The following is a 26476-nucleotide window of genomic DNA, read 5'->3' on the forward strand; positions in this document are numbered from 1 at the left end:
AATCCCTTTAATTATATAAATCAACGTTTTTCCCTGAGCGAAATATAAGATCGCAACCAGGTGCGGCAGCTTCAAAAGGTCCTGTAAAAGCAGGTCTCTCGCATTTGGTGAAAGGGGTGAGAGAACGGACCGGGGCCAACAGGTATCATTAGGGCTTATAGAGGCAGGTTAGCTAAAGCCTTCAGGTGAACAGGGGAAGGGTGGAGAAGTAGGTGGCGACTAAACCTGCCCCTCGACAGTTGCTCCTGGATCAGTTTCCTCGCTCCTGCTCTAGTAACTATGGTGTCCGAGACTTAAGACGTGAAAGATGATCCACAATCAGCAGCTGGATGGTGAACGGAATCTTTTTGTTCAATATTCTTCAACTTTCTAGACGCCACACTACTTACACGGGTGACAGCTTGAGATTCAATAGGAGGGACAGAATCGGCTGTTCCAATTGGATTTTCAATAGCATATATGTTGGCATTAGACCTATTCACTCAAATAAAAGAAAACTTTTGAGATACAGTCAAACCATCTGACTGATCAGGTGAAGCATATTGCGCAGGAACCCAAACAGCAGTAATTCTCTTTTTACAGAACGAGAGAGAGAGAAGAAAAAAAAACTCCCCTCAGTAATCAGTGAGAACATGGTACAGCTGCACAGAACCCTTTCAGGGCAGTGAGAATGACAAAGATGTTATCAGGAAAATTCTGGAAGGACTGGCGACCTCCATTATGAGGTCACTAGCAGGGAAATACAGGTTCAGAAGCAGTTTGAATCATGATCTTTTCTGCTACAAAAAGGGTTACCACATGTCAGTCCCACGTGCTGTAACTAGCGCTGGTAGTCCTGCCAACTGCTTCACACAGGGAATAACACAAACATAGGGAAAGATCAACCGAAACCCACAATGAGCAAACAACAACACCTTCTTCAAGCAGTAGGAGACAAGGCCAACTAGTCTCTGTTTGCAACAGCATGTGAATGCCTCACTTTGTTTCCAATATCCTCAGAGAGAGAGAGAGAGAGAGCCCTTGTTGGGTCACCTCCCCTGTCAGCAGCTGCATTCTTCACATGCTTGGAGAACTGATATCTCTCATCACTGGCATTTCAGCGCACAGAGCAAAAGGTCACCAGGCTATGACATAACTTAGTTTGGCAGGTAACACAGACTGCTAGCTTCCCATCAGCATCTTCTGCAGGGAATGTGTGTGGTGGGGATGGAGGCACTGACATCTGGAGATCAGACAGGCCCTGTGATCAGATAGAGAGACACTTGACTTATTCAACCAATTACTATAACCCTGATTCCTCATGCTGTTTAGTAGGCCTAGAGACCAGCGTTTCCCAAACTCGGTCCTGGGGACCTCAGATTTAGTTTTTTTCCCCCCTAGCACTACACAGCTGATTCCAATAATCAAGTCATCATCAAGCTTTAAATAACCAACTCATCATCAAGCTTTAAATAACCAACTCATCATCAAGCTTTCAATTTGAATCAGCTCTTTGGCGCAGCTCTTTGGCGTATTTCCCCAACTGAGTTGATGTTGATGAAACTGAGTGTCTAGTGAGAAGTGAGGCTGACCAACAATGAGGTAGCGGAAACAAACCCAGTGTCACGCCCTGACCTTAGAGAGCCTTTTTATTTCTCTATTTGGTTAGGTCAGGGTGTGATTTGGGTGGGCATTCTAGTTTTCTATTTCTTTGTTGGCCGGGTAGGGTTCCCAATAAGAGGCAGCTGTCTATCGTTGTCTCTGATTGGGAATCATACTTAGGTAGCCTGTTTTCCACCCTAGATTGTGGGATCTTGTCTTTGTATAATTGCTGTTTAGCGCTACAGAGCTTTACGTTAGTTTATATATATATATATATACATATATATACACTGCTCAAAAAAATAAAGGGAACACTTAAACAACACAATGTAACTCAAAGTCAATCACACTTCTGTGAAATCAAACTGTCCACTTAGGAAGCAACACTGATTGACAATAAATTTCACATGCTGTTGTGCAAATGGAATAGACAACAGGTAGAAATTATAGGCAATTAGCAAGACACCCCCAATAAAGGAGTGGTTCTGCAGGGGGTGACCACAGACCACTTCTCAGTTCCTATGCTTCCTGGCTGATGTTTTGGTCACTTTTGAATGCTGGCGGTGCTTTCACTCTAGTGGTAGCATGAGACGGAGTCTACAACTCACACAAGTGGCTCAGGTAGTGCAGCTCATCCAGGATGGCACATCAATGCAAGCTGTGGCAAGAAGGTTTGCTGTGTCTGTCAGCGTAGTGTCCAGAGCATGGAGGCGCTACCAGGAGACAGGCCAGTACATCAGGAGACGTGGAGGAGGTCATAGGAGGGCAACAACCCAGCAGCAGGACCGCTACCTCCGCCTTTGTGCAAGGAGGAGCAGGAGGAGCACTGCCAGAGCCCTGCAAAATGACTTCCAGCAGGCCACAAATGTGCATGTGTCTGCTCAAACGGTCAGAAACACTCCATGAGGGTGGTATGAGGGCCCGATGTCCACAGGTGGGGGTTGTGCTTACAGCCCAACACCGTGCAGGACGTTTGGCATTTGCCAGAGAACACCAAGATTGGCAAATTCGCCACTGGCGCCCTGTGCTCTTCACAGATGAAAGCAGGTTCACACTGAGCACATGTGACAGACGTGACAGAGTCTGGAGACGCCGTGGAGAACGTTCTGCTGCCTGCAACATCCCCCAGCATGACCGGTTTGGCGGTGGGTCAGTCATGGTGTGGGGTGGCATTTCTTTGGGGGGACGCACAGCCCTCCATGTGCTCGCCAGAGGTAGCCGGACTGCCATTAGGTACCGAGATGAGATCCTCAGAACCCTTGTGAGCCCATATGCTGGTGCGGTTGGCCCTGGGTTGCTCCTAATGCAAGACAATGCTAGACCTCATGTGGCTGGAGTGTGTCAGCAGTTCCTGCAAGAGGAAGGCATTGATGCTATGGACTGGCCCGCCCGTTCCCCAGACCTGAATCTAATTGAGCACATCTGGGACATCATGTCTCGCTCCATCCACCAACGCCACGTTGCACCACAGACTGTCCAGGCATTGGCGCATGCTTTAGTCCAGGTCTAGGAGGAGATCCCTCAGGAGACCATCCGCCACCTCATCAGGAGCATGCCCAGGCGTTGTAGGGAGGTCATACAGGCACGTGGAGGCCACACACACTACTGAGCCTCATTTCGACTTGTTTTAAAGACATTACATCAAAGTTGGATCAGCCTGTAGTGTGGTTTCCCACTTTAATTTTGAGTGTGACTCCAAATCCAGACCTCCATGGGTTGATACATTTGATTTCCATTGATCATTTTTGTGTGATTTTATTGTCAGCACATTCAACTATGTAAAGAAAAAAGTATTTAATAAGAATATTTCATTCATTCAGGTCTAGGATGTGTTATTTTAGTGTTCCCTTTATTTTTTTGAGCAGTGTATATATATATTTTTTTTGGGGGGGGGGGTGTTCATTTAATAAAGTACGATGAACACTTTCCACGCTGAGCTTTGGTCTTATTCAATTGACGACGGACGTAACACCCAGCCAACCTCAGTGACTGAACAAACAACAGGGTCAACAAACTATGGTCTGGTAAAGAAACACACTGCAGTGATATAGTAGGTTCCTAGGGGATGTAATGACTATTAATGCCTGCATACATCCATCTGCCCAGCCTGCATTCCTTTACCACAGTGGTCCCCAAACTGTGGCCCCAGAGCTAGCCTGTGAAGGGCTTGATTTTGTTGGATTTAAGGAACTCAATCCGGCTTTCAACTTACCCCTGAACGTTGCTGTAATAGTAGAATGCACAGGGTGCAATTTCGAAATTGGGTAGTGCATCATCAGTTCCTCTTGTCATGTTAGACATTGCAGACCCTAAAGATTTATTTATAGTCAGAAATGTACAGATCAATTAGCCCATGTCAGCTAACATTTTTTAGCTAGTTTTTTTTTAGCCCATTGATTTTGTTGTCAATGTTTGAGTCACTCAAATATCACAAACACATAAGACATAGGGGAATGTGGAGAATTCCAGGAAATGTACTTTAATGTTCTCTGCACCACACCATGACAAAATGTGGGAAATTGCTGGAAATTAGCATTAAACCTGCAACATTTTCTCTCCGCCAACAAGAGGAGTGTGAACAGTTTGTGTCATGAACAGTGCTTGTGCCAATATAAAATGGGGAGGGGATGTTCCCCAATGCTGGAAAGGGGGCCTGAGTAAAAGAGTTTGGGAACCTCTGCTCTACCACACATCACCTAGGCCTATCCCTCCTGCTAGTGTTGGCATTCCAGGCAGCCAGGCTATGTTGACCTAATCTGTCCTCATCAAGCTGGGTAAACAGGAGTGTGTGGTGTTCATTAGTCTGCCGGACTCATTAACCACCTGCTTCTAATTATCTCTAATCATGCCTCGTCTTGGATGTCTCTGGCTCTGCCTTCACTGCAGTGGTGGGCTCTAGACAGAACATGGCTGACATGTTGGCAAAATTGATGGAAGCTTCAACTTTCTAGAACAGGGATGGGTAACTTTGATGGTGACAACTCGTGACAGCGAAGATAAACATTTGAAGTTTTAAAGTTAATTTCCTGCCATTCTGCACACCTTGCTGTGGGGCGTAGAGAAAATGTTTTCGTTTTAGAACTAATTTCATGCAATTCTACAAAATTTGCCATCGGGCAGAATTATTTTTCTTACACATTTTGCCATCGGGTGGAGGAAAATGTTTGCCGTTTTTATATTGATAACTGATGATCAACGGGCCCCTGTTTGGTAATTTGACGTTGCTTACTACAAGTTTAGATAGTCTTTCGGCCGGCTAACTTACCAATCAGAAAAAACATGTCATGGGCTAATTGTGTGACTTCTGATGCACAACCAAATATCTAAATTGTGTATTGTATTACTCTAACTCTCAACAGTAAGTTGAGACCCTGAGTTTCCCCCGAAAATATTTCAAATTGGTCCGCGTGCCTTCAAAAATGGGGGCCGCCAGTTACCCATCCCTGTTCTAGAATCTAGAAATCACTACTCTGAAAAGACTCAAAGAGAAGCGTCCAGATAGCCCATCACAGGCTAGCTAGCCGACATCATATCTCAATGGTCTGTCGTGTTGTCATGAAATGAGCTTTTAACCAGACATGTCCCTACCTTCTTATGTGGTTGTGGACAGGGTTTGTGGTAAGGCCTTTGCACGAGCCCAAACTCACCAAGAGGAAACGCAAACAAATAGTGGGAAGAGAGGAGGAGGTCAGAGCTTTGATGTCAGGTCCTCTGGAGGTTGGCTTGTTTGCCCTAGTCTGTTTCCAGTAAACATGATGCTTGAGTGTGTGGGGTGTGGAGTGTCAACACCAGTGTGTGTGTGTATACTCTATTAGCATAGAACCACAGAACAAACCCAGGGGGAAATGCCTAGAACGGTGCCATGCCTTGATCACCGTAATTATCTTCCTGATTGCATTTTATTATGACGTTGGAAAACATGCCATTTTTATTCTCCCGCTGCCCTTCAGGTAGAATAACAGTTCTCCATTCCTTTCTATACCATGCCATTCCGCAGTGTGAGCAGGATTCCTCAGTCAAGACTTGCATGCCCCGGGGAGAGCTAATAACCCTTATCTGAAATGACCATCACCAGGATGCTTCAGCAGGAAATCTTCATTCATGCTTATCACTAACTAGCCTGACCTGATGAGTGAGGAGGAGGGAGATATCAGTTGGTGGTTATAGCCGGAAGACCCGAGGGTCTCAGAAAACACACAACCTGGACACCTTCCAACAGTCAGGTAATTCTGTAACTTCAAGATTAAATTGTTGCTATTGCTATTCGGGAGAGAATTGACCCAATGCAACAACAACAAAACCACAAGGGCAGGCCTTGTCTAAAAAATTTGTTTCACACATTTGAGAGAATCTTTTCCAGCCATGCTAAACACATATTTCATCATTTATATAACAGTCACTGAGATAAAAACCCGTATTTATTTATTTAGCTAAAGGCAAAATCCTATTTACATTGCAAGGCAGGTAAGCAAAAGAAACCGCTTTCATGACAAATATACAGATAAAAACTAGTCCTTTCCCCCTTTTTACTCCCTTAAATAATTAAATAATTCCATGAAGAACAGTGGTGTATTTTGTTTTGTTTGATTGCCATCAAACAAAAGTAATAACGGGAGCTCCCGAGTGGCGCAGTTGTCCAGTGGTTTGAGTGCAAAAAAACATACAAAATGTGACAACATAGGACTAATCAGAATTGAGAATTGAGCCCTAACAATATAGTCTCTCGTGCTTTTGAGTCCCTGCCATTCACACAGACATACGTGATAGCCAGTAAAGGCCCTGTTTATTTTGGATTGGCCTGGTCGGACATAGGGTCATCAGCTGAGGTGCAGGTGAGGGTGCTGGTGGAGTTGGGTGACCAGTTCCTCCTCTGTAGGCTCCTGAATTTGTTCTCTGGAAGGAACAGTGGAGTTTTAAAAGACAGGACACCAAACAGTGTCAAGAGACACACAGCGAGTTGAAGCGAAGCACGCTCATGCAGGCGGCTGCCGTAGTCCACAACGTGCATTTAGGGATGGGCATTAAGGGTTGCTCTTCTGACTTGTCCCTGCTAAACATATCAACAGCACTTTCGACAAATAGTTTAGCGACATGCGTTTAGTTGATCGAGCGGGTTAAAAGGGTGGGCGGATGTTTTTGCGACCAATTATATTAGTGATGGGGTACAAATTGATACAGTTACATATCGCAATATTATTTTTGACGATTTTTACCAAATAAAATGCTAGTCGGCTGTACCTGCACCTGAACACCTAAGCTGTGCCTGCGCCTATCCTATAAATAGTGAGCCAAGATGTTTCCAGCGCTTTTATATCCTTGACTGATCATGGCTCTCTCTCGTCACTCTGCAACAGACATGGCGAACAATATGTTTGGAACATCGAATCGCAACAAAATCGCGAGAATTGCAATACATATCGAATCGGGCACCTAAGTATTATGATAATATCGTTAGGTCCCTGGTAATTCCCAGCCCTAAATGATATAATGCATTATCTGCAAGCAATGTCCTGAAGAAATACATGCCATTTTACAGTTTATCAGAAAGCTCACCAGACACAATTGCCCAGACAAAAGCATTTCTGAATATTTGTTGGGGGAAAAGTGATTCAGCACTGAAACGCGAGGAGCCAACGAGCACGGTTTAAGGCAGTTCACAGAGAACTGACAGAACTGCTGACAGTGAGGGTATCCCAGTTCGTGACTGACCTCTAGGCCTAAAACCCAAACACCAGAAAGTAGGAATATGCAAACCACTCAGACAACAAACAGGAGCAAAAAAAGCCAGAGCCAGAGCAGAGTTAAAAAGCAGCTGCAGAGTTGCAGACCCCTACCTGAACATGAGCTGGACGGTAGTCTCATAACCTGTCCGCTCAACGTCCGCCACTGAACACATGACACTCCGGTCCCACTTATAGATGAAGTTCTGTTACATAAAACAGAGGTATCGTGGCGTTTTGTTTTTTCCCCCCCAGAAACATCTTGCACTTAAAACACAGTAAGTACAAATCAGGCCAGCATAAGTTCATACATACCTCCAAGATGAGAGCCACAAACAAGTTGACCCACATGACAGAGGAGGTAAGCCACCAGGAGACAAAGTAGACCTTGGACCACCTGGGAGGAGAGAAGAAACCTGATCAACTGTTTACATGGACACATCACCATTACCCATAATCACTGTTTTATAAACGGAGCCCCATGCACAATTAACTTGTCTTCGTCCTCTTTAAGCAGGACAAATAATGACTATGCCCCCACTCCTACATGCATTTTCACCGTTACTAGCCTTGTCCTGAGTTGGGTACAAAAGCTTGTTTAACCAACCAAACAGTTGCAATTTTTTAGGGAACAACTGAAATGAGATAAATATTATGAAGCGGGAGCTCATTAAAGTAAGGCACGGCCCCAGAAAATGAAAAGGACTCATGTGCTTCAGCGTCAACTGCTGCCCTCTAGTGGAAGGGGAAACAAAAAGAAGCATCTGACAGTTGGATCATAAGACTCATGTATTGATGTGTATTACGGTTGGCTTACTGTGTGGTGTATCTGGTGTAGGCATCCATGAACACTTGCCAGTTATTCACCACCATGACATTGTAAAGGAGGACGAGGGAAGACTGAGCAAAACAGAGGGAGAGAGGAGAACGAAAACAGAGGTTTGTGTCCACTCTCTCTCAACATTTAGACCCAATTTAAAGACTAATTGGATTGACCGGGACTGAAATGTCAACATACCCACCGTGGTATTATATAGGTATCTTTTAAAAGTTACTTCAGTGCATTATCCCTTTGAGAGGTTACCCCAACAACACCAGCCTTCCCAGTCAGAGCCAGTACAGATGAGTCACAGATAGAATGCCAACCATGTGTTTTACTGTTTCATTCCCTCCAAAGCCCATTCTCATTAAACCAGTCTCTTATGACAGTAGACAGGGCTATGCAGAGAATGCTATCGTTAAAGTCAGAATGTTCGCCTTGAGCTAAGCCTCTGTGTTCTCTGCCTATGATTTGGCTTCAGGGACTGGCAGAGTGAGAGATGAGAGAAGGGTACCCACAGCAAAGTCGTCAAAGTTGTTTGGCCAGTAGCCCAGCTGCTCGTAGGAACCACACTCCACGGTGATGTTCTTCATACTGGAATTGGACATCACACTGTAGAGGAATAAATACAAATCAACTTCAATTACCTCACACAGTAAACACATTAAAACAGCCACATTAGCTACTGTATGAGGCCATTGCTACCTTTGAATAGAGTACAAGCGTTCAAATACATCATTGTCAAAGTGTACCTCATCTGCCCTGGAGCTGTGATGGCTCCCTGGAACAGCCAGATGCCAAGGACAGCAAACACATAGAACACCACCTAAAGAAGAACGAGGCGCAAAAACACAGATAGATGGTAGCTGTGATAGGGAATCCATGACGTCCAGCAAACAGACGCCTAGTGTATAGACATGCATTTCAAATGACTAGTTGGATGTGAGAACAAAAGAGAAGAAAAACAAGTGCCGTTGAGTCACTCACCACTAGTATTCCTGCAAAAGCTCGGAGGTTTTTCACCAGGTCAACCAAAGTACTCGCTATGAGGGCCATCAGCTAAAAGAGGCATTAAGGATGACTGTTTCTATAGTGTAATACCAACACGCATAACCAGAGATGATAAAGACATTGGCTGTACCGGCATGAATTTACAACAATACAAATCTATTGACATACCGGTACACCAAAATAGAGCAAAAGTCCAGTAATAAACCATTTCCACCATTAGGTGGAGCCAAATACGTCTCATCTCATTGAATTAAATTCTTATTTACAATGACGGCCTACCCCGGCCAAACCCAGACGACGCTGGGCCAATAGTGCGCCGCCCTATGGGACTCCCAATCACGGCCGGATGTGATACAGCGTGGATTTGAACCGGGGACTGTAGTGACGCCTCTTGCACTGAGATGCAGTGCCTTTGACCGCCGCGGCACTCGGGAGGCCCAAAACGACGACACTACTTCTCCCCAGCGGCACCACTTCCTCACCTTGATATCAGGGATGATTCGGAGGAAACGGACGACGATGAGCATGTTGACCAGACGCACCATCTCCCACAGAGACATCAGGCCACGCGACGCTGGGTTCCTGGGACAACCACACCACAAAGGTTTATTCAATCTCACAGTGCTACTTAGTTACTTATCGTTCATCCATTGTAGTGTTTGATTCAGTAACACTCTTCCTCTGCTATGTTTATCATGTGCATCACCATGTACCATATCTATATGTCCATGTTTCTATTCCTGTTTTCAACCATCCCCATGTACCTGTGTGTGTGTGGTGTGTGTGTGTGTGTGTGTGTGTGTGTGTGCGTAAACAAAGTTACTCTTTCATCACGATTGTAACTGTATATACAAATGAGCACCATCCTTCAAGACAATTTCCTTATACAGAATATATTTGTTGAGCGAGAAATATGACCGAAGTGAAGACACCAACCATTTAGGAAACGGAAGCCTGTAGGTGGCAAAAATGGTGATCTGAAGGACCTGTAAAAGAAAAATCAAATACTTTTGAGTTCTGTTACCAAGACAGAAATATGCTTAAAGGGGTAGTATGTAGCTTTTTTTTTTTTTTTTGGGGGGGCGACGGACCAAATTCACATAGAAATGTGAGTTATAGATCTGAGAAGCGGTAGATCCATTCGATGTGCACTTTTTCTATGCTCCCCGTTAAGTTACGTTTTAGCGAGCGTCTTTTCTCTTTCGGTTTTGTACACCAGCTTCAAACAGCTGAAAATACAAGATATTTGGTTCATGAAAATACATTTCAGAGCAGTTTAGATTGCGCAATGATTCTCTACACACTATACATTGTTAAACTGAAATTAGGAGAAGCATTGAAATGGGCGAGTGATTTCTACATATTGCACCTTTTTAATATGTTTCCTTTCATTTACAGAATACCTTACCAGAAGGCAAACTGTGAGAAGTCCATCAAATATATTGTTTCTGTATGACAAGTAGCCTCTCCACCCAAAGGCTAATATCTTTAGACTCATCTCCATCAGGTAGTATAGAATAAAGAAGCAGTTAATAACTTCCATGTAATAGTCATCCCGCTCTGCAATAGACTTCTCAGAGTCAAGCACCAGTATGGTCTGCAACACACACAGAGAGAGAGAAACAGAGAGACCAAACAAGTTGAGCCTCGGTCTAATATGATGGACACGCAAAATACAGGCTCGACATCCTGTCTGTTCCGAAGGTCCTGGACTTACACAGATGCACATGACATTGGCCAGGGCCACGGCGTTGCCCACTACCGTAACATAGTAGTGACAGAAAAGCAACTGAAGCCCCTGGAGGAGTGAGGAGTTGTACTCTGGCTTCGGAGGGTGCTGCAGGAGAAAGACGATGAAGACTCGTCAAATCACACAGGAGCAATCCAGCTATCATTTAGACAAGTAAAATAAGCCAGTTTAGAACCGACATTGACATTAAATCCATTCCAGTAACATTGATCCAGTGGAGGAGCGCAGAGCTGTTAATGAAATGTAGCAACCACCTCTTTGATGCGGTCCTTGTCCAGCTCGTCAAAAAGCCTCCGGAAGGCCTCCCACTGGATAAAGCCATCAGACAACTGCTGCACTCTCTACACAGAGAGAGAGAGAAAGAGAAATAGAAAGAGAGAGAGAGAGGCACATTCAAAGGGAGCTATATTCAAATGTTTATCCAACGCGTTCTAAAGATTTGTACCGTAGTCTTTTCTCACCTTGATGATGGCTTGTCTGTAGTAGGACTTCATTTGTACCCTCGCCATGACCTGCAAAGAGGCATCCACCCGCACACGCTCTCTGGGGGGGAACAAGATGTAAGGCCATTCAGTGTGTGTGTGTGTGTGTAGGGCTACGGGTAAGAGAATGAGCAGTCTTACACATTCTCCTCTGAGTGTGTAGCGTCCTGACCCCACCCCTGGCAGGACATGACCTCAAAGGCAGCTCTGACGCCCAGTCTCCTCCTTAGGATGGACGCCTGGACAGACATCTGCCACAAGAGAACAGTTTCTTCATGATTACCTATGGGGTTTACACTGTACCTTAAAATGGTCTGATATTTCAATCACATCAATCCAGTGTCAGTCTTAAACTCACCAGCAGGTATCCCCTGAACTGGTTGTAAACGATGGCAGTTAGCAAGTTCATCAAGAAGTAGGTTCCTGGGAGCAAGTAAATAAGACAAATTATTAACCTATTGTGTTACCACTCAATCCGTTTCATATTTTCCGTGTCTCTTAACAGTTCATTTGGTGGCTAGTTCTTACCAAAACCACTGAAGAGAATGAAGAAGATGGAGTATCCTCGGTTTAAGGAATAGGCCGGAATCATCACTGTTAAAATTTTAAAAACAGGTTTAGGTGGAGAAGACATCTAAATTATTCAGCAGGAAATATATGTTTAATTCACTATGACCTACACAGTGGACTTACCATCGGGGTTATTGGCTGTAGTGAGGAGCACCAAGAGAGAGGAGAAAGACGTGGGCAAGTCTCTGAAGTAGGCCTCCCACTCCCCATTTTGCTTAGGATTCTAGGGACAAAAGAGGTAATACGGAGATATGTAAGTCCCTTATAACAACAATGCTAAATGGACATTCATTGTGCGTTATCCTGGTCTTAATGGTCACGTGAGGGCGAGTTACTGTACAGGTCTTTATTTAGACAAGTGTAATATGACACATCTACCACAGGTTGGTGTTAAAAGCTCTGTTAAAGCCTGTACCACCGGGGTGAATAAAACAGTCGGGAAGCGGTAAGGTAAAAAGGCACATTCTGGCTTGAGAACTGGGCGTCAACAGTACAGCCAGCAGGGTGGAACAGAGTGTACCTCTCCTTTAGCAAAGAGCAGCATGCCAATCATGGTGAAGAGGCAGAGGTGGAGGGCCAGGAGCAGGATAACACTGGGAGGTGTGAGAGAGAGGAGTGGTGCATTAGACACCTCTGCAATGACAGTCAGGCCTATATACAGTGGGGAGAACAAGTATTTGATACACTGCCGATTTTGCAGGTTTTTCTACTTACAAAGCATGTAGAGGTTGGTAATTTTTATCATAGGTACACTTCAACTGTGAGAGACGGAATCTAAAACCAAAATCCAGAAAATCACATTGTATGATTTTTAAGTAATTCATTTTGCATTTTATTGCATGACATAAGTATTTGATACATCAGAAAAGCAGAACTTAATATTTGGTACAGAAACCTTTGTTTGCAATTACAGAGATCATACATTTCCTGTAGTTCTTGACCAGGTTTACACACACTAAAGCAGGGATTTTGGCCCACTTCTCATACACTTTCTCCAGATCCTTCAGGTTTCAGGGCTGTCACTGGGCAATACGGACTTTCAGCTCCCTCTAAAGATTTTCTATTGGGTTCAGGTCTGGAGACTGGCTAGGCCACTCCAGGACCTTGAGATGCTTCTTACGGAGCCACCCCTTAGTTGCCCTGGCTGTGTGTTTCAGGTCGTTGTCATGCTGGAAGACCCAGCCACGACCCATCTTCAATGCTCTTACTGAGGGAAGGAGGTTGTTGGCCAAGATCTTGCGATACATGGCCCCATCCATCCTCCCCTCAATACGGTGCAGTCGTCCTGTCCCCTTTGCAGAAAAGCATCCCCAAAGAATGATGTTTCCACCTCCATGCTTCACGGTTGGGATGGTGTTCTTGGGGTTGTACTCATCCTTCTTCTTCCTCCAAACACGGCGAGTGGAGTTTAGACCAAAAAGCTCTATTTTTGTTTCATCAGACCACATGACCTTCTCCCATTCCTCCTCTGGATCATCCAGATGGTCATTGGCAAACTTCAGACGGGCCTGGACATGCGCTGGCTTGAGCAGGGGTGACCTTGCGTGCGCTGCAGGATTTTAATCCATGACGGCGTAGTGTGTTACTAATGGTTTTCTTTGAGACTGTGGTCCCAGCTTTCTTCAGGTCATTGACCAGGTCCTGCCGTGTAGTTCTGGGCTGATCCCTCACCTTCCTCATGATCATTGATGCCCCGCGAGGTGAGATCTTGCATGGAGCCCCAGACCGAGGGTGATTGACCGTCTTCTTGAACTTCTTCCATTTTCTAATAATTGCGCCAACAGTTGTTGCCTTCTCACCAAGCTGCTTGCCTATTGTCCTGTAGCCCATCCCAACCTTGTGCAGGTCTACAATTTTATCCCTGATGTCCTTACACAGCTCTCTGGTCTTGGCCATTGTGGAGAGGTTGGAGTCTGTTTGATTGAGTGTGTGGACAGGTGTCTTTTATACAGGTAACGAGTTCAAACAGGTGCAGTTAATACAGGTAATGAGTGGAGAACAGGAGGGCTTCTTAAAGAAAAACTAATAGGTCTGTGAGAGCCTGAATTCTTACTGGTTGGTAGGTGATCAAATACTTATGTCATGCAATAAAATGCTAATTAATTACTTAAAAATCATACAATGTGATTTTCTGGATTTTTGTTTTAGATTCCATCTCTCACAGTTGAAGTGTACCTATGATAAAAATTACAGACCTCTACATTTTTTGTAAGTAGGAAAACCTGCAAAACAAGTATATTTAGCGTGCCCTCTGTGGGTCTCACATGTACTGAAACAAGAGTGAATCGTGTATGTATATAACCCTAAATATACCCTACGGTGCAGTTTTAGGGAACTACGTGTGTGATCACAGAAGTGAGAGCATTTTGAGGTTGACGATAATTCTAAAGCTGTGAAGGGAAGGTATGATATTGAAGAAAGTGTTGGTGGCAAACACAATTACCTGGCTATCTCTGGGAGGGTCCGCTTGATGCACTTCAAGGTTTTCTTCATCAGGGAGGAGTTTTGAAGGAGGAAGAAGGGCCGAATGAGTCTCCTAACTCGCAAGTTCTGCCATCGACAACAAAAGGGAAGGAGCAATCTTTGCATTGCAAACCATGTCTTTATGAACTGTTAAATATTACAGAGGATGTTTAAACCAACATTTGGAATATCCTCTCACCTGATCACAATACATGCTCAACGTCAACGCCCAATCAATTACAGACGCTGAGACGGCCAAGATGTAGACAATCAACCACTTGCACTTCCGAAACTCCTCCCAACCAATCAAGTAGCTCTAAGAACAATATATTCAGTTAGAGTCATATCTATTTTTATTGCAAATAAAGACACAAAGGGGATTTTCATGTAGACTTATTGTTGCCCATCTACTGTGTGTCTCTTCCCTGTTGGCATTGGCAGAAACATGGTCTGATGGTTACCTTGGTAGCAAAGTCAATGGCAAAGATGACGAGGCAGACTATCTCTATGCCCTCTGTCAGGCCACAGGGGGGCTCCCAGGGGGGAGGTCTGAAGCGAGGGTCTGATGTGTAGGAGAAGGACGAGGGCCTCTCGATGAAAGCCAGCATCAAGACGACCGCAATAGTCAGGCCCAGCCCCCTGAGGAACACAGACAGTCGTTTAACAATGACACAAATCCGTGGGGGGTGGGGTTCAAACATCTGACTGAAAACGAGAAGGGTGATGGTTGGCTTCACTGTCATAAAAGTGCTCTTCTCACTACACTTAACCACAGAGGAAGCTAAGACAGGACAGAGTTAAGACATAGCCATGCTGAGTGTGGTCACACTCTGCAGTGATATACAATGCAGAGGGGATATAATGACATCCTTCAGAGGATAGGACCAATATAAGAATAGAGACGTGCAGAACAATCCAAAACAATATACTTACAATTGCCATATCCTGGAGTAGTACCACCTGTACAGACGTAATGAGTTTGCATCCACTCTGTGATTGATGGATCGGTACTGTAGAACGAGAAACACATTTCATTGTTTTGAAACCGCAGTTTAGGGGTAGTTCCTAATCCACACCAGTCATACAAACAATATATGTCAATCAGTTACAGCGACAGTTCATACAGAGGATATATATATGTTTCACCTGTATGGCGTCCTCAATAAACACGACAGCTTGCTGGAGGTAGAGATCCTCATCACCTGTGTATGAGGAGAGGGAAATTATTACGCTTGTACATTGTCAAAAGCACATGCTGTGAAGCAATAGTTGTTCTCAAGCAATTAAAGTCATACTCTGTATTTGGTTGAAAACAAAACATTGAAAACAAACCTGTCTACCTATCTGTCGCTTTTCTCAAGCAAATGAATAAACCCTAACCCCAAAAAAACGTGCATCTCGTGATCACCTTTTATCAGTGGCCACTGATTCGACAACAAAAACCAGCGCAGTCAGTTCCAGAGGTCAAAGTCTGAGCCCATATCCTAATCCTACAGTAGGCCTGTGTGCATGTGTATGCAGTAAACTTCAACACTAGCATGTCTGAATTCATCTTAGTCGTTCAAATATATCCAATTGAATTAGACCCGAGCCTGGACGAATAGTGTGCTCCAAACATCCCTCGCCAGGTCAGATTAAATTAGCTACTGATTCCAGGCATTTTTCCACAGAGCTCATTACACATCTAAATGTCAACTGAACCCTCTTACATTTACTGGACTGTCACTTCAATTCAATTATCATTTTCAGTTTAAATCCAATTCATGAAGCTATTCTGATCTGTGTTAAGAAGCCATATCGTCTCCTGGATTTGTCTTTGTCTCCATTTGTCCCCCTTCAAATTAGTGAATTGGGTCTATTTCAGCCACACACATTGCTGACAGGTGAATAAAATTGAGCACACCACCATGCAATCTCCATAGACAAACATTTGTAGTAGAATGGCCCGTACTGAAGAGCTCAGTGACTTTCAACGTGGCATAGGATGACAACTTTCGAACAAGTCAGTTCGTCAAATTTCTGCCCTGCTAGAGCTGCCCTGGTCAGTGCTGTTATTATGCAGTGAAAACATCTAGGAGCAACAGCGGCTCAGCCGCGAAGTGGTAGTCCACACAAGCACACAGAATGGACCCGCCGAGTGCTGAAGCGCGTAGCCCGTAAAAATTGTCTTTCCTCGGTTGCATCACTCAGTACCGAGTTCCAATCTGCCTTTGAAAGCAACGTCAGCACAAGAACTGTTGGTCCGGAGCTTCATGAAATGGATTTCCATGGCCGAGCAGCCACACACAAGCCTAAGTTCACCATGCACAATGCCAAATTTGGGTGGAGTGGTGTAAAGCATTCTTATTTACAACGACGGCCTACCCCGGCCAAACAACGCTGGGCCAATACAACCACATCATATGTCATCACTCATCGTGGCTGTCTCTGACAGGGCAGCTTTTCTCAAAAGCAGTCCACAATTTGCTGCCAAAGAAAACTTCCTGTCAATGATTTCTACGGTCACCAAGCATCTTAAAGATTTTTTATATAAACACATTGTGGACCACTCAAATAGAGTTTTGAGACATTAAAAACAATTGGTAACACTTTACTTGAAGCATAGGGTCATAACACCTTATTACACGGTCATAACCATGTCATAACATGTTATAACAGTTGGCGTAACATATCATATAACCTGACATAACATTGTCACAACACTGTCATGACACATATTTATATGTGTTGTGACATATTATGCAATCTTTTATGACTGGTTATGACACCTACATTAGAGTGCCAAAACCCACAAAACCTACCACACAAGGCAAACCATTCCATTCCAGCATAGCCTACTTGTAAATAGTATGTTATATAACATTTTCTGAAATTGGCCATTTTATTACCATGGTAATTGCACATACATTGATGTCAAAACATGTGCCTACCCCAATGCTCTGTTGCTGATGACTGGGATGACACCCATTATTGACACCCTTGATAAAATTAGCAAAAATGACTGTTTAAAATAAATAATTTAAATACTGAGCTATATTGTATGCTCAACAAATAGGGGAATTATATTATTTTATACTAATACAATTGCTCAGAGATTTTTTGTTTTGTTGAACAAGTAATACTGTTTTTTCTCTCAAAGGTATGGGTCAAACTTATTGACACCCCCGTTTTCAATACCTTTCAATACCTCACCTTGTGGGGATAACAGCTGTACTGTTGATGCCTATAACGTTACAATGCATGGGTGAATATTTAGATAGTGGTTTTGCACAACACCATGTTAGAGATTTGCAAACACTAGAGGCGGGTAGCCTAGTGGTTCGAGCGCTGAGCCAGTAACCGAAAGGGTGCTGGACCCAAACCCCGAGATGACAAGGTAAAAATCTGCCGTTCTGCTCCTGAATAAATCAAATTGTATTGGTCACATACACATGGTTAGCAGATGTTAATGGGAGTGTAGCGAAATGCTTGTGCTTCTAGTTCCGACCGTGCAGTAATATCTAACCATAAACCTAACCTAACAATTTCACAACAACTACCTTAAACACACAAATGTAAAGGAATGATAAAGAATATGTACATAAAGATATATGAATGAGCGATGGCCCGAACAGCATAGGCAAGATGGTATAGAGTACAGTATATACATATGAGATGAGTAATGTAGGGTATGTAAACATTATATAAAGTGGAATTGTTTAAAGTGGCTAGTGATAAATCAATGTTTCATTATTAAAGTGGCTAGAGATTGAGTCAGTATGTTGGCAGCATCCACTCAATGAACAAGGCAGTTAACCTACTGTTCCCCGGGAGGCCATCGTTGTAAATAAGAATTTGTTCATAAGGTTCAAATAAATAGCTAGGTAGCTAGCAAGCTATTGTACATGAATAGTTGAGAGCTAACATTAGCTATATGTAAATGTAAACATTGAGAAATTGTGATTTTTAATGTGTTAGCTATTGGTCTTAGATTTGAGTGTATCTTTCTGTTAGCGGTATTACCGCATGTTGTATACCCTACTCTGATTTCTCTTCTTGTATTTTTCAGAGAAAGGAGCTAGCTCATTCATCTGTATCCATTGTGGAGGTGAAGACTTTGAGGGAGGCTGCCATTAAACACACTTCCAGTCTAACTTCCTGTGAGTGACCCAAAGACAGGTGGCCAGCCCTGTTTCAGCCCACTCACGTCAAAATGACAGTTGAATGACAATAACCAATAATGAATGTAATGATTGTTGTCTTGACCTGAGATACTCATCATGGCATCAGTCACAAATCTCTCTCTGTGTCTTTCTCTCACAGATTCCCCACCTTCATGGAGAAGCTGGACCATTACAAAACCGCTGTCCTTGTTCAAGATGTAACGTTATTTATATTTTCAAATGTAAACTTTATTATACTAGTCAATATGAGAGGAGGTGCTGCAAAGGAGATGCAGATCATCCTGGAAATGCTACAGGGTATGCGCTAATGATACAGTCACATTACAGTCAATAATTACATTTTGGAGAGAATTTTGTTAATTTGATTGAGTGTAGTTGTTATGTTCTGTTAATTACTGATGTCCCCTTTAAGGATGGAGCACGCTTGGTCATGGCAGTGTTGTTCTATGTTATTCTGGTACTAACTCGTTTGAGTAAATGTGAAGCTCCAATTCAATTGCTTGTATTCAGAGTCTTTCTTATTACATAAATAAGTACTAAGTGTTAAGACACTACAATGGCGACGAGGATGATTACCTGCAGTGTGCATCACGAATACAGATGGAGCTCGTAGGAAGAGAGGAAGATGTTGACCCTGTAGCACAACAGCTAGCAAGCAGTGAAGACGAGGGGAGAGCTGACGAGGACGGGGCGGCAGATCAAAGACCCGTGGAGCCGGAGGTAAAGAGAATGACTAGCATCGGGAAAATAGATGTGTTTGATGACGCGCAAGAAAACTGGGCAGCTTACATTGAACGACTGGAACAGTACTTCATTGCAAACGACATTGCTGAAAACAAGAGAGTACCAGCGTTGTTGAGTTTAATTGGCCCAAAAACGTACCGTTTGCTAAGAGATCTGACTGCTCCTCTGAAGCCCTCAAATAAAACATTCCTAGAGATTGTGGAGATATTGCAATATCACCTTTCACCTAAACCACTCCTCATCGCGGAACGTTTTCGTTTCCACAAGAGAGATCAGAATGAGGGGGAGGGAGTTGAAGAAACTGTCTGAACATTGCCAGTTTGGAGAGAACCTAAATGACACATTAAGGGATAGATTTGTTTGTGGACTGAAACATGAACACATTCAAAAACGTTTGCTCACAGAATCAGAGCTCACGTTTGCAAAGACGGTTGAAATTGCTGTGGCTATGGAAATCGCGACTAAAGATGCATTTGAGTTGCAAAGTAAAAGAAATACTGACCTGTCAGCGCTCGCATGTGGCCGAAAAATGCAACAGGTGTGACAGATCGTCACAGAAGCAGAGGACTGCCGTTTCAAAGACGAAATTTGTCACAAATGCAGTAGAAGGGTAGAAGTAGAAGCACATTCAAAAAGCATGCAAAGCTAAATTCAGTCACAAAAGGAAAACTGATCAAATTAAAGGGTCTGTGAATGCACTAGCAGAGAACAGTGGCAGTGATTCAGATGAACGATTAATTGATACAATGGAGTTAAACACAGTGACTTCTCCCAGCAGTAGCATAATATGGGTGACACCAGATAGGCAAACCCCTCAAAATGGAGCTGGACACAGGATCTGCAGTGTCTATAATTTCCACTACCGTCTACAATGAGCATTTTAAGGCTATCAAGCTGAAGAACAGACACAGATGTGTTGCTGAAGACCTACCTAGAGAGATTGAGCCCAATGGGGGCGTTGCAGGTCAGAGTGTGTTATGGGGGGCAAACACAGCAGTTACAGCTGTATGTGGTGCATGGAACTGGCCCCCCATTATTTGGCAGGGAATGGCTTTCAAAAATAAAGCTGAACTGGTGTGACTTAAATGCTCCACACGTTCCAGTCCAAAGAGAAAGGCACAGACCAAACACTGGAACACTTGCGGAAGAAATACAACACAGTTTTCAGTGATCAGATGGGAACAGTAAAAGCCTTCACAGCAAAACTTGCACTAAGAGATGACGCAACCCCAAAATTCTGCAAAGCCAGATCTGTTCCATACTCCCCTGAGACCGAAGGTGGAAGCGGAAATTGATCGCTTGCAGGATACAGGGATCCTGATGAAAGTGGACAGAAGCGAATGGGCCACACCCATAGTTCCTATTGTGAAGAAAGACGGTTCTGTTAGAATGTGTGGGGACTTCAAGGTAACTGTGAATTCAATGTTGCATGTGGACCAATACCCCCTACCACGTCTGGATGACATCTTTGCTGCACTAGCTGGTGGGAAACACTTCAGTAAAATCGATCTGAAACAGGCTTACCTGCAGCTACCGGTTGAAGAGAGCACCAAACAGTACCTGACAATAAACACACACAAAGGTCGATACAGGTATAAGCACCTGGTTTTTGGCATTGCATCAGCCCCAGCCATTTGGCAACGAACTATTGACCGGCATTTGGCAAGGAATCCCAGGAACCCAGTGTATCCTGGATGACATGATCATAACAGGACGCACCGACAAAGAGCAGAGAAAAACCACTCACAAATCGACAAAGAAACACTGGAACTAGTGTGGGGCGTCAATCAATTCCACCCATACCTATATGGTAAGCGTTTCACACTGGTAACAGATCACCAGCCGTTGCTTTCCATTTTCAGTCCAAAGAAAGGCATTCCGGCAATGACAGCAGCCAGGTTACAGCAATACGCCCTGTTCCTTGCCAGTCATATGTATGACATTGAGTTTAAGCCGTCATTCCTCCACACAAATGCAGATGGATTATCCAGACTGCCGTGTACAAGAGAAAGGCAAAGGAGGGTGGATGCAGTGGACACGTTCCATACCGCTCAGCTCGAGGCCCTTACCAGTCAGAAGCACAGTTGTCAAACAGGAGACAAGGAAAGATGTGACCTTGTCAAAAGTGTACACCTACACCATGTCAGGGTGGCCAGCTACTGGCAGAAAGGAGCTGACTCCGTATTTCCAGCGGAGAAACGAAATGACAACGTACCAAGGATGTTTGATGTGGGGAATGAGAGTCATGATACCCCAGAAATGCCAACATCTAGTATTGCAGCAACGACATGAAGGTCATGTTGGAATTGTCAAAATGAAGCTGCTCGCAAGGAGCCACTTCTGGTGGCCGGGTCTGGATCAACAGATAGATAATATGGCAAAGAACTGTAGCGGATGTTTGGAAACCTTTCACAGGCCTGCTCCTGTCCCAGTCCACCCATGGGAATGGCCCGCAGAGCCATGGCAGAGAATTCATGTGGACTACGCTGGTCCCTTTGAAAAGCACATGTTTCTGGTTATAGTTGATGCCCATTCCAAATGGCCAGAGGTGTTTTGCACTGACTCCTCCACCTCAGCTCAGACGATAGAGTGTCTCAGAACAACGTTTGCACGCTTCGGTTTGCCGCTGCAGCTGGTAAGTGACAATGCGCAAGCTTTTGTAAGTGACAAGTTTACAAGATTCATGTCAGTAAAATGGAATCAAACACTCAACCTCAGCTCCATACCACCCTGCCACCAATGGGCTGGCAGAACGCTTTGTGCAAACCCTAAAGCAAGGACTCCGTGCAGCAAAACGAGACGAAGGGACTTTGCAAACAAAACTGGCCAAGTTCCTGGCCTCCTACCGAAACACCCCACATGCCACGATAAATGAAAGCCCAGCCGCACTGATGTTCGGGAGGCCTCTCCGCACACAGCTTGACATCATGAAGCCAAACAGGCGTAATGAAGTGCTGAACAAACAAGCCAAGATGCTCTCCGGTGGCCGGGAGCGCCATCTCCAAACAGGACAGGAAGTGATGGTGCGAGACTACAGAAGAGGAGGGAAATGGACAAGAGGGACCGTACACACACAAACAGGACCCAGAACTTACCAGGTTCAAGTGAGCCCAGACATAATGTGGCGGCGTCACATTAACCAAATGCATTCCACGGAAAACAGCACAACAATCGAGAGAGAACAGGCACAGAGAGATCCTGAGAGTGACACACAGGGAACTGTAGAGGACGGTGGGGCAGTAGAGAGAACAGGCACAGAGAGATCCTGAGAGTGACACACAGGGAACTGTAGAGGACGGTGGGGCAGTAGAGAGAACAGGCACAGAGAGATCCTGAGAGTGACACACAAGGAACTGTAGAGGACGGTGGGGCAGTAGAGAGAACAGGCACAGAGAGATCCTGAGAGTGACACACAGGGAACTGTAGAGGACGGTGGGGCAGTAGAGAGAACAGGCACAGAGAGCTCCTGAGAGTGACACAGGGAACTGTAGAGGACGGTGGGGCAGTAGAGAGAACAGGCACAGAGAGATCCTGAGAGTGACACAGGGAACTGTAGAGGACGGTGGGGCAGTAGAGAGAACAGGCACAGAGAGATCCTGAGAGTGACACACAGGGAACTGTAGAGGACGGTGGGGCAGTAGAGAGAACAGGCACAGAGAGATCCTGAGAGTGACACAGGGAACTGTAGAGGACGGTGGGGCAGTAGAGAGAACAGGCACAGAGATCCTGAGAGTGACACACAGGGAACTGTAGAGGACGGTGGGGCAGTAGAGAGAACAGGCACAGAGAGATCCTGAGAGTGACACACAGGGAACTGTAGAGGACGGTGGGGCAGTAGAGAGAACAGGCACAGAGAGATCCTGAGAGTGACACACAGGGAACTGTAGAGGACGGTGGGGCAGTAGAGAGAACAGGCACAGAGAGCTCCTGAGAGTGACACACAGGGAACTGTAGAGGACGGTGGGGCAGTAGAGAGAACAGGCACAGAGAGATCCTGAGAGTGACACACAGGGAACTGTAGAGGACGGTGGGGCAGTAGAGAGAACAGGCACAGAGAGATCCTGAGAGTGACACACAGGGAACTGTAGAGGACGGTGGGGCAGTAGAGAGAACAGGCACAGAGAGCTCCTGAGAGTGACACACAGGGAACTGTAGAGGACGGTGGGGCAGTAGAGAGAACAGGCACAGAGAGCTCCTGAGAGTGACACACAGGGAACTGTAGAGGACGGTGGGGCAGTAGAGAGAACAGGCACAGAGAGATCCTGAGAGTGACACACAGGGAACTGTAGAGGACGGTGGGGCAGTAGAGAGAACAGGCACAGAGAGATCCTGAGAGTGACACACAGGGAACTGTAGAGGACGGTGGGGCAGTAGAGAGAACAGGCACAGAGAGATCCTGAGAGTGACAGGGAACTGTAGAGGACGGTGGGGCAGTAGAGAGAACAGGCACAGAGAGATCCTGAGAGTGACACACAGGGAACTGTAGAGGACGGTGGGGCAGTAGAGAGAACAGGCACAGAGAGATCCTGAGAGTGACACACAGGGAACTGTAGAGGACGGTGGGGCAGTAGAGAGAACAGGCACAGAGAGATCCTGAGAGTGACACACAGGGAACTGTAGAGGACGGTGGGGCAGTAGAGAGAACAGGCACAGAGAGATCCTGAGAGTGACACACAGGGAACTGTAGAGGACGGTGGGGCAGTAGAGAGAACAGGCACAGAGAGATCCTGAGAGTGACACACAGGGAACTGTAGAGGACGGTGGGGCAGTAGAGAGAACAGGCACAGAGAGATCCTGAGAGTGACACACAGGGAACTGTAGAGGACGGTGGGGCAGTAGAGAGAACAGGCACAGAGAGATCCTGAGAGTGACACACAGGGAACTGTAGAGGACGGTGGGGCAGTAGAGAGAACAGGCACAGAGAGATCCTGAGAGTGACACACAGGGAACTGTAGAGGACGGTGGGGCAGTAGAGAGAACAGGCACAGAGAGATCCTGAGAGTGACACAGGGAACTGTAGAGGACGGTGGGGCAGTAGAGAGAACAGGCACAGAGAGCTCCTGAGAGTGACACACAGGGAACTGTAGAGGACGGTGGGGCAGTAGAGAGAACAGGCACAGAGATCCTGAGAGTGACACACAGGGAACTGTAGAGGACGGTGGGGCAGTAGAGAGAACAGGCACAGAGAGCTCCTGAGAGTGACACACAGGGAACTGTAGAGGACGGTGGGGCAGTAGAGAGAACTGGCACAGAGAGCTCCTGAGAGTCACACACAGGGAACTGTAGAGGACGGTGGGGCAGTAGAGAGAACAGGCACAGAGAGATCCTGAGAGTGACACAGGGAACTGTAGAGGACGGTGGGGCAGTAGAGAGAACAGGCACAGAGAGATCCTGAGAGTGACACACAGGGAACTGTAGAGGACGGTGGGGCAGTAGAGAGAACAGGCACAGAGATCCTGAGAGTGACACACAGGGAACTGTAGAGGACGGTGGGGCAGTAGAGAGAACAGGCACAGAGAGCTCCTGAGAGTGACACACAGGGAACTGTAGAGGACGGTGGGGCAGTAGAGAGAACAGGCACAGAGATCCTGAGAGTGACACACAGGGAACTGTAGAGGACGGTGGGGCAGTAGAGAGAACAGGCACAGAGAGCTCCTGAGAGTGACACACAGGGAACTGTAGAGGACGGTGGGGCAGTAGAGAGAACAGGCACAGAGAGCTCCTGAGAGTCACACACAGGGAACTGTAGAGGACGGTGGGGCAGTAGAGAGAACAGGCACAGAGAGCTCCTGAGAGTGACACACAGGGAACTGTAGAGGACGGTGGGGCAGTAGAGAGAACAGGCACAGAGAGATCCTGAGAGTGACACACAGGGAACTGAGGGGTAAAGAGACCCCAGGCTGAAAGAAGGGAACGTGTTGATGAAGGTGCTGCTGTAGCAGAAGCTATAGTGGAACAAGCACACACTGAGGATGTTCAGGAGCCTCCAGACAATCCGAGGCCCTACCCAGAACGAAGGCACCGTCCACCAGACAGACTAGACTTATAAACAAACAAACAAAAACTAACTGTTCAAGTTCAAATTAAAAGATGCAAAATAACTACAACAAGTTCTGGGAAATGTTTCAGTTGTGGTTTGGTAAAAGTAACTCTGATTGTATAAGTGAAGGAATGTTCTGTTCTGTTAATTACTGATGTCCCCTTTAAGGATGGAGCACGCTTGGTCATGGCAGTGTTGTTCTATGTTATTCTGGTACTAACTCGTTTGAGTAAATGTGAAGCTCCAGTTCAATTGCTTGTATTCAGAGTCTTTCTTATTATATAAATAAGTACTACGTGTTAAGACACTACAGTAGTATATACAACCATTTGAATTACTTCTGATGTCAATGCAACACCGTCCAGAACAGAAGAGACTGGGTGATCAGTGGCCTGATATTATACTACGGCGAAAGGGTAGAGGACCTTATCATTGTCATATGTCACAACAGGTCTAAATATATATGTGTCATGACAGTGTTATGAGCATATCATGACAAGTGATGTCCGCTGTTATGACATTGACTGGTTATGCCCGTGTTATAACATGTTATGAAGCTATGCTTCCAATAGTGTGAACTACTGAAACGCTTACCCCCTTCGACACAGCAATAGTCTGCAGCAACCGAGGACAGACGTCTCGTCTTTGGGGATCCCTTTTCAAGGTGATCATTGTTGTCAGGGTCGTAGTTCATGCTCCCAGTCAGCAGTGGTTCCGATTCCATTTAGTACATTTGACCGAACTAAGCGAGTGTAAACTTGATTATACAGCACCTGTAACTCGGGTAAAACAAACTCAACCTCCGCCAAGTGTAGATTGTGTAAATTGACAGTTTTAGTAAAGAGAATGAGAACTATACTGTAACTGTCAGAGAGACAGAAAACATGTTATGCTGTCAAAAACGTGTCAGCTCGTTAAATCCATCGTTTTCTATTTACAGACAGTTTCCCCACTTAGCTACGACAGTACGGGGAATATGTTTTTAGGAAACGAACTAAACTAGCCTACTCCTCCCTGTGTCCTCGTCCTCAAGTATCACTTTTCACCAGCGGGTGACTCACTGCGCCACTGACCTACACCGCGCGAAACTCAAAAGTTCATCCTGTCCCCCCCCAGTAAAACAATGGCAGTC

The 26476-nt window shown here is 45.3% G+C and overlaps 1 protein-coding gene across 4 annotated transcripts; it reads right to left on the minus strand.

Moving 5' to 3' along the window:
* Positions 1-5981: 5981 nt before the first annotated feature.
* Positions 5982-26400, minus strand: LOC112249040 (two pore calcium channel protein 2). Of its 4 annotated transcripts, none has more exons than XM_042320903.1 (24): positions 25939-26399; positions 15544-15599; positions 15331-15407; positions 14859-15036; positions 14597-14713; positions 14378-14484; positions 12455-12527; positions 12058-12157; positions 11893-11958; positions 11723-11787; positions 11506-11615; positions 11344-11425; positions 11137-11223; positions 10850-10969; positions 10541-10729; positions 10069-10118; positions 9615-9714; positions 9109-9180; positions 8874-8947; positions 8640-8733; positions 8119-8201; positions 7617-7698; positions 7416-7507; positions 5982-6474 (listed from the first exon to the last, which is right to left on the minus strand). In XM_042320903.1, exons 1-24 carry the CDS (start codon positions 26066-26068, stop codon positions 6399-6401), a joined length of 2280 nt encoding a protein of 759 aa, XP_042176837.1. In that variant the 5' UTR covers positions 26069-26399; the 3' UTR covers positions 5982-6398. The 4 variants fall into 4 exon arrangements, with proteins under 4 accessions (XP_042176837.1, XP_024274409.2, XP_024274410.2 ...); XM_024418641.2 differs by lacking the exon at positions 25939-26399 and adding an exon at positions 19807-19864; XM_024418642.2 differs by lacking the exon at positions 25939-26399 and adding an exon at positions 19137-19263.
* Between the last annotated feature and the right edge of the window lie 76 nt (positions 26401-26476).

Source organism: Oncorhynchus tshawytscha, linkage group LG04 (genome assembly GCF_018296145.1).
Source record: "Oncorhynchus tshawytscha isolate Ot180627B linkage group LG04, Otsh_v2.0, whole genome shotgun sequence".
NCBI classification, from domain to species: Eukaryota; Metazoa; Chordata; class Actinopteri; order Salmoniformes; family Salmonidae; genus Oncorhynchus; species Oncorhynchus tshawytscha.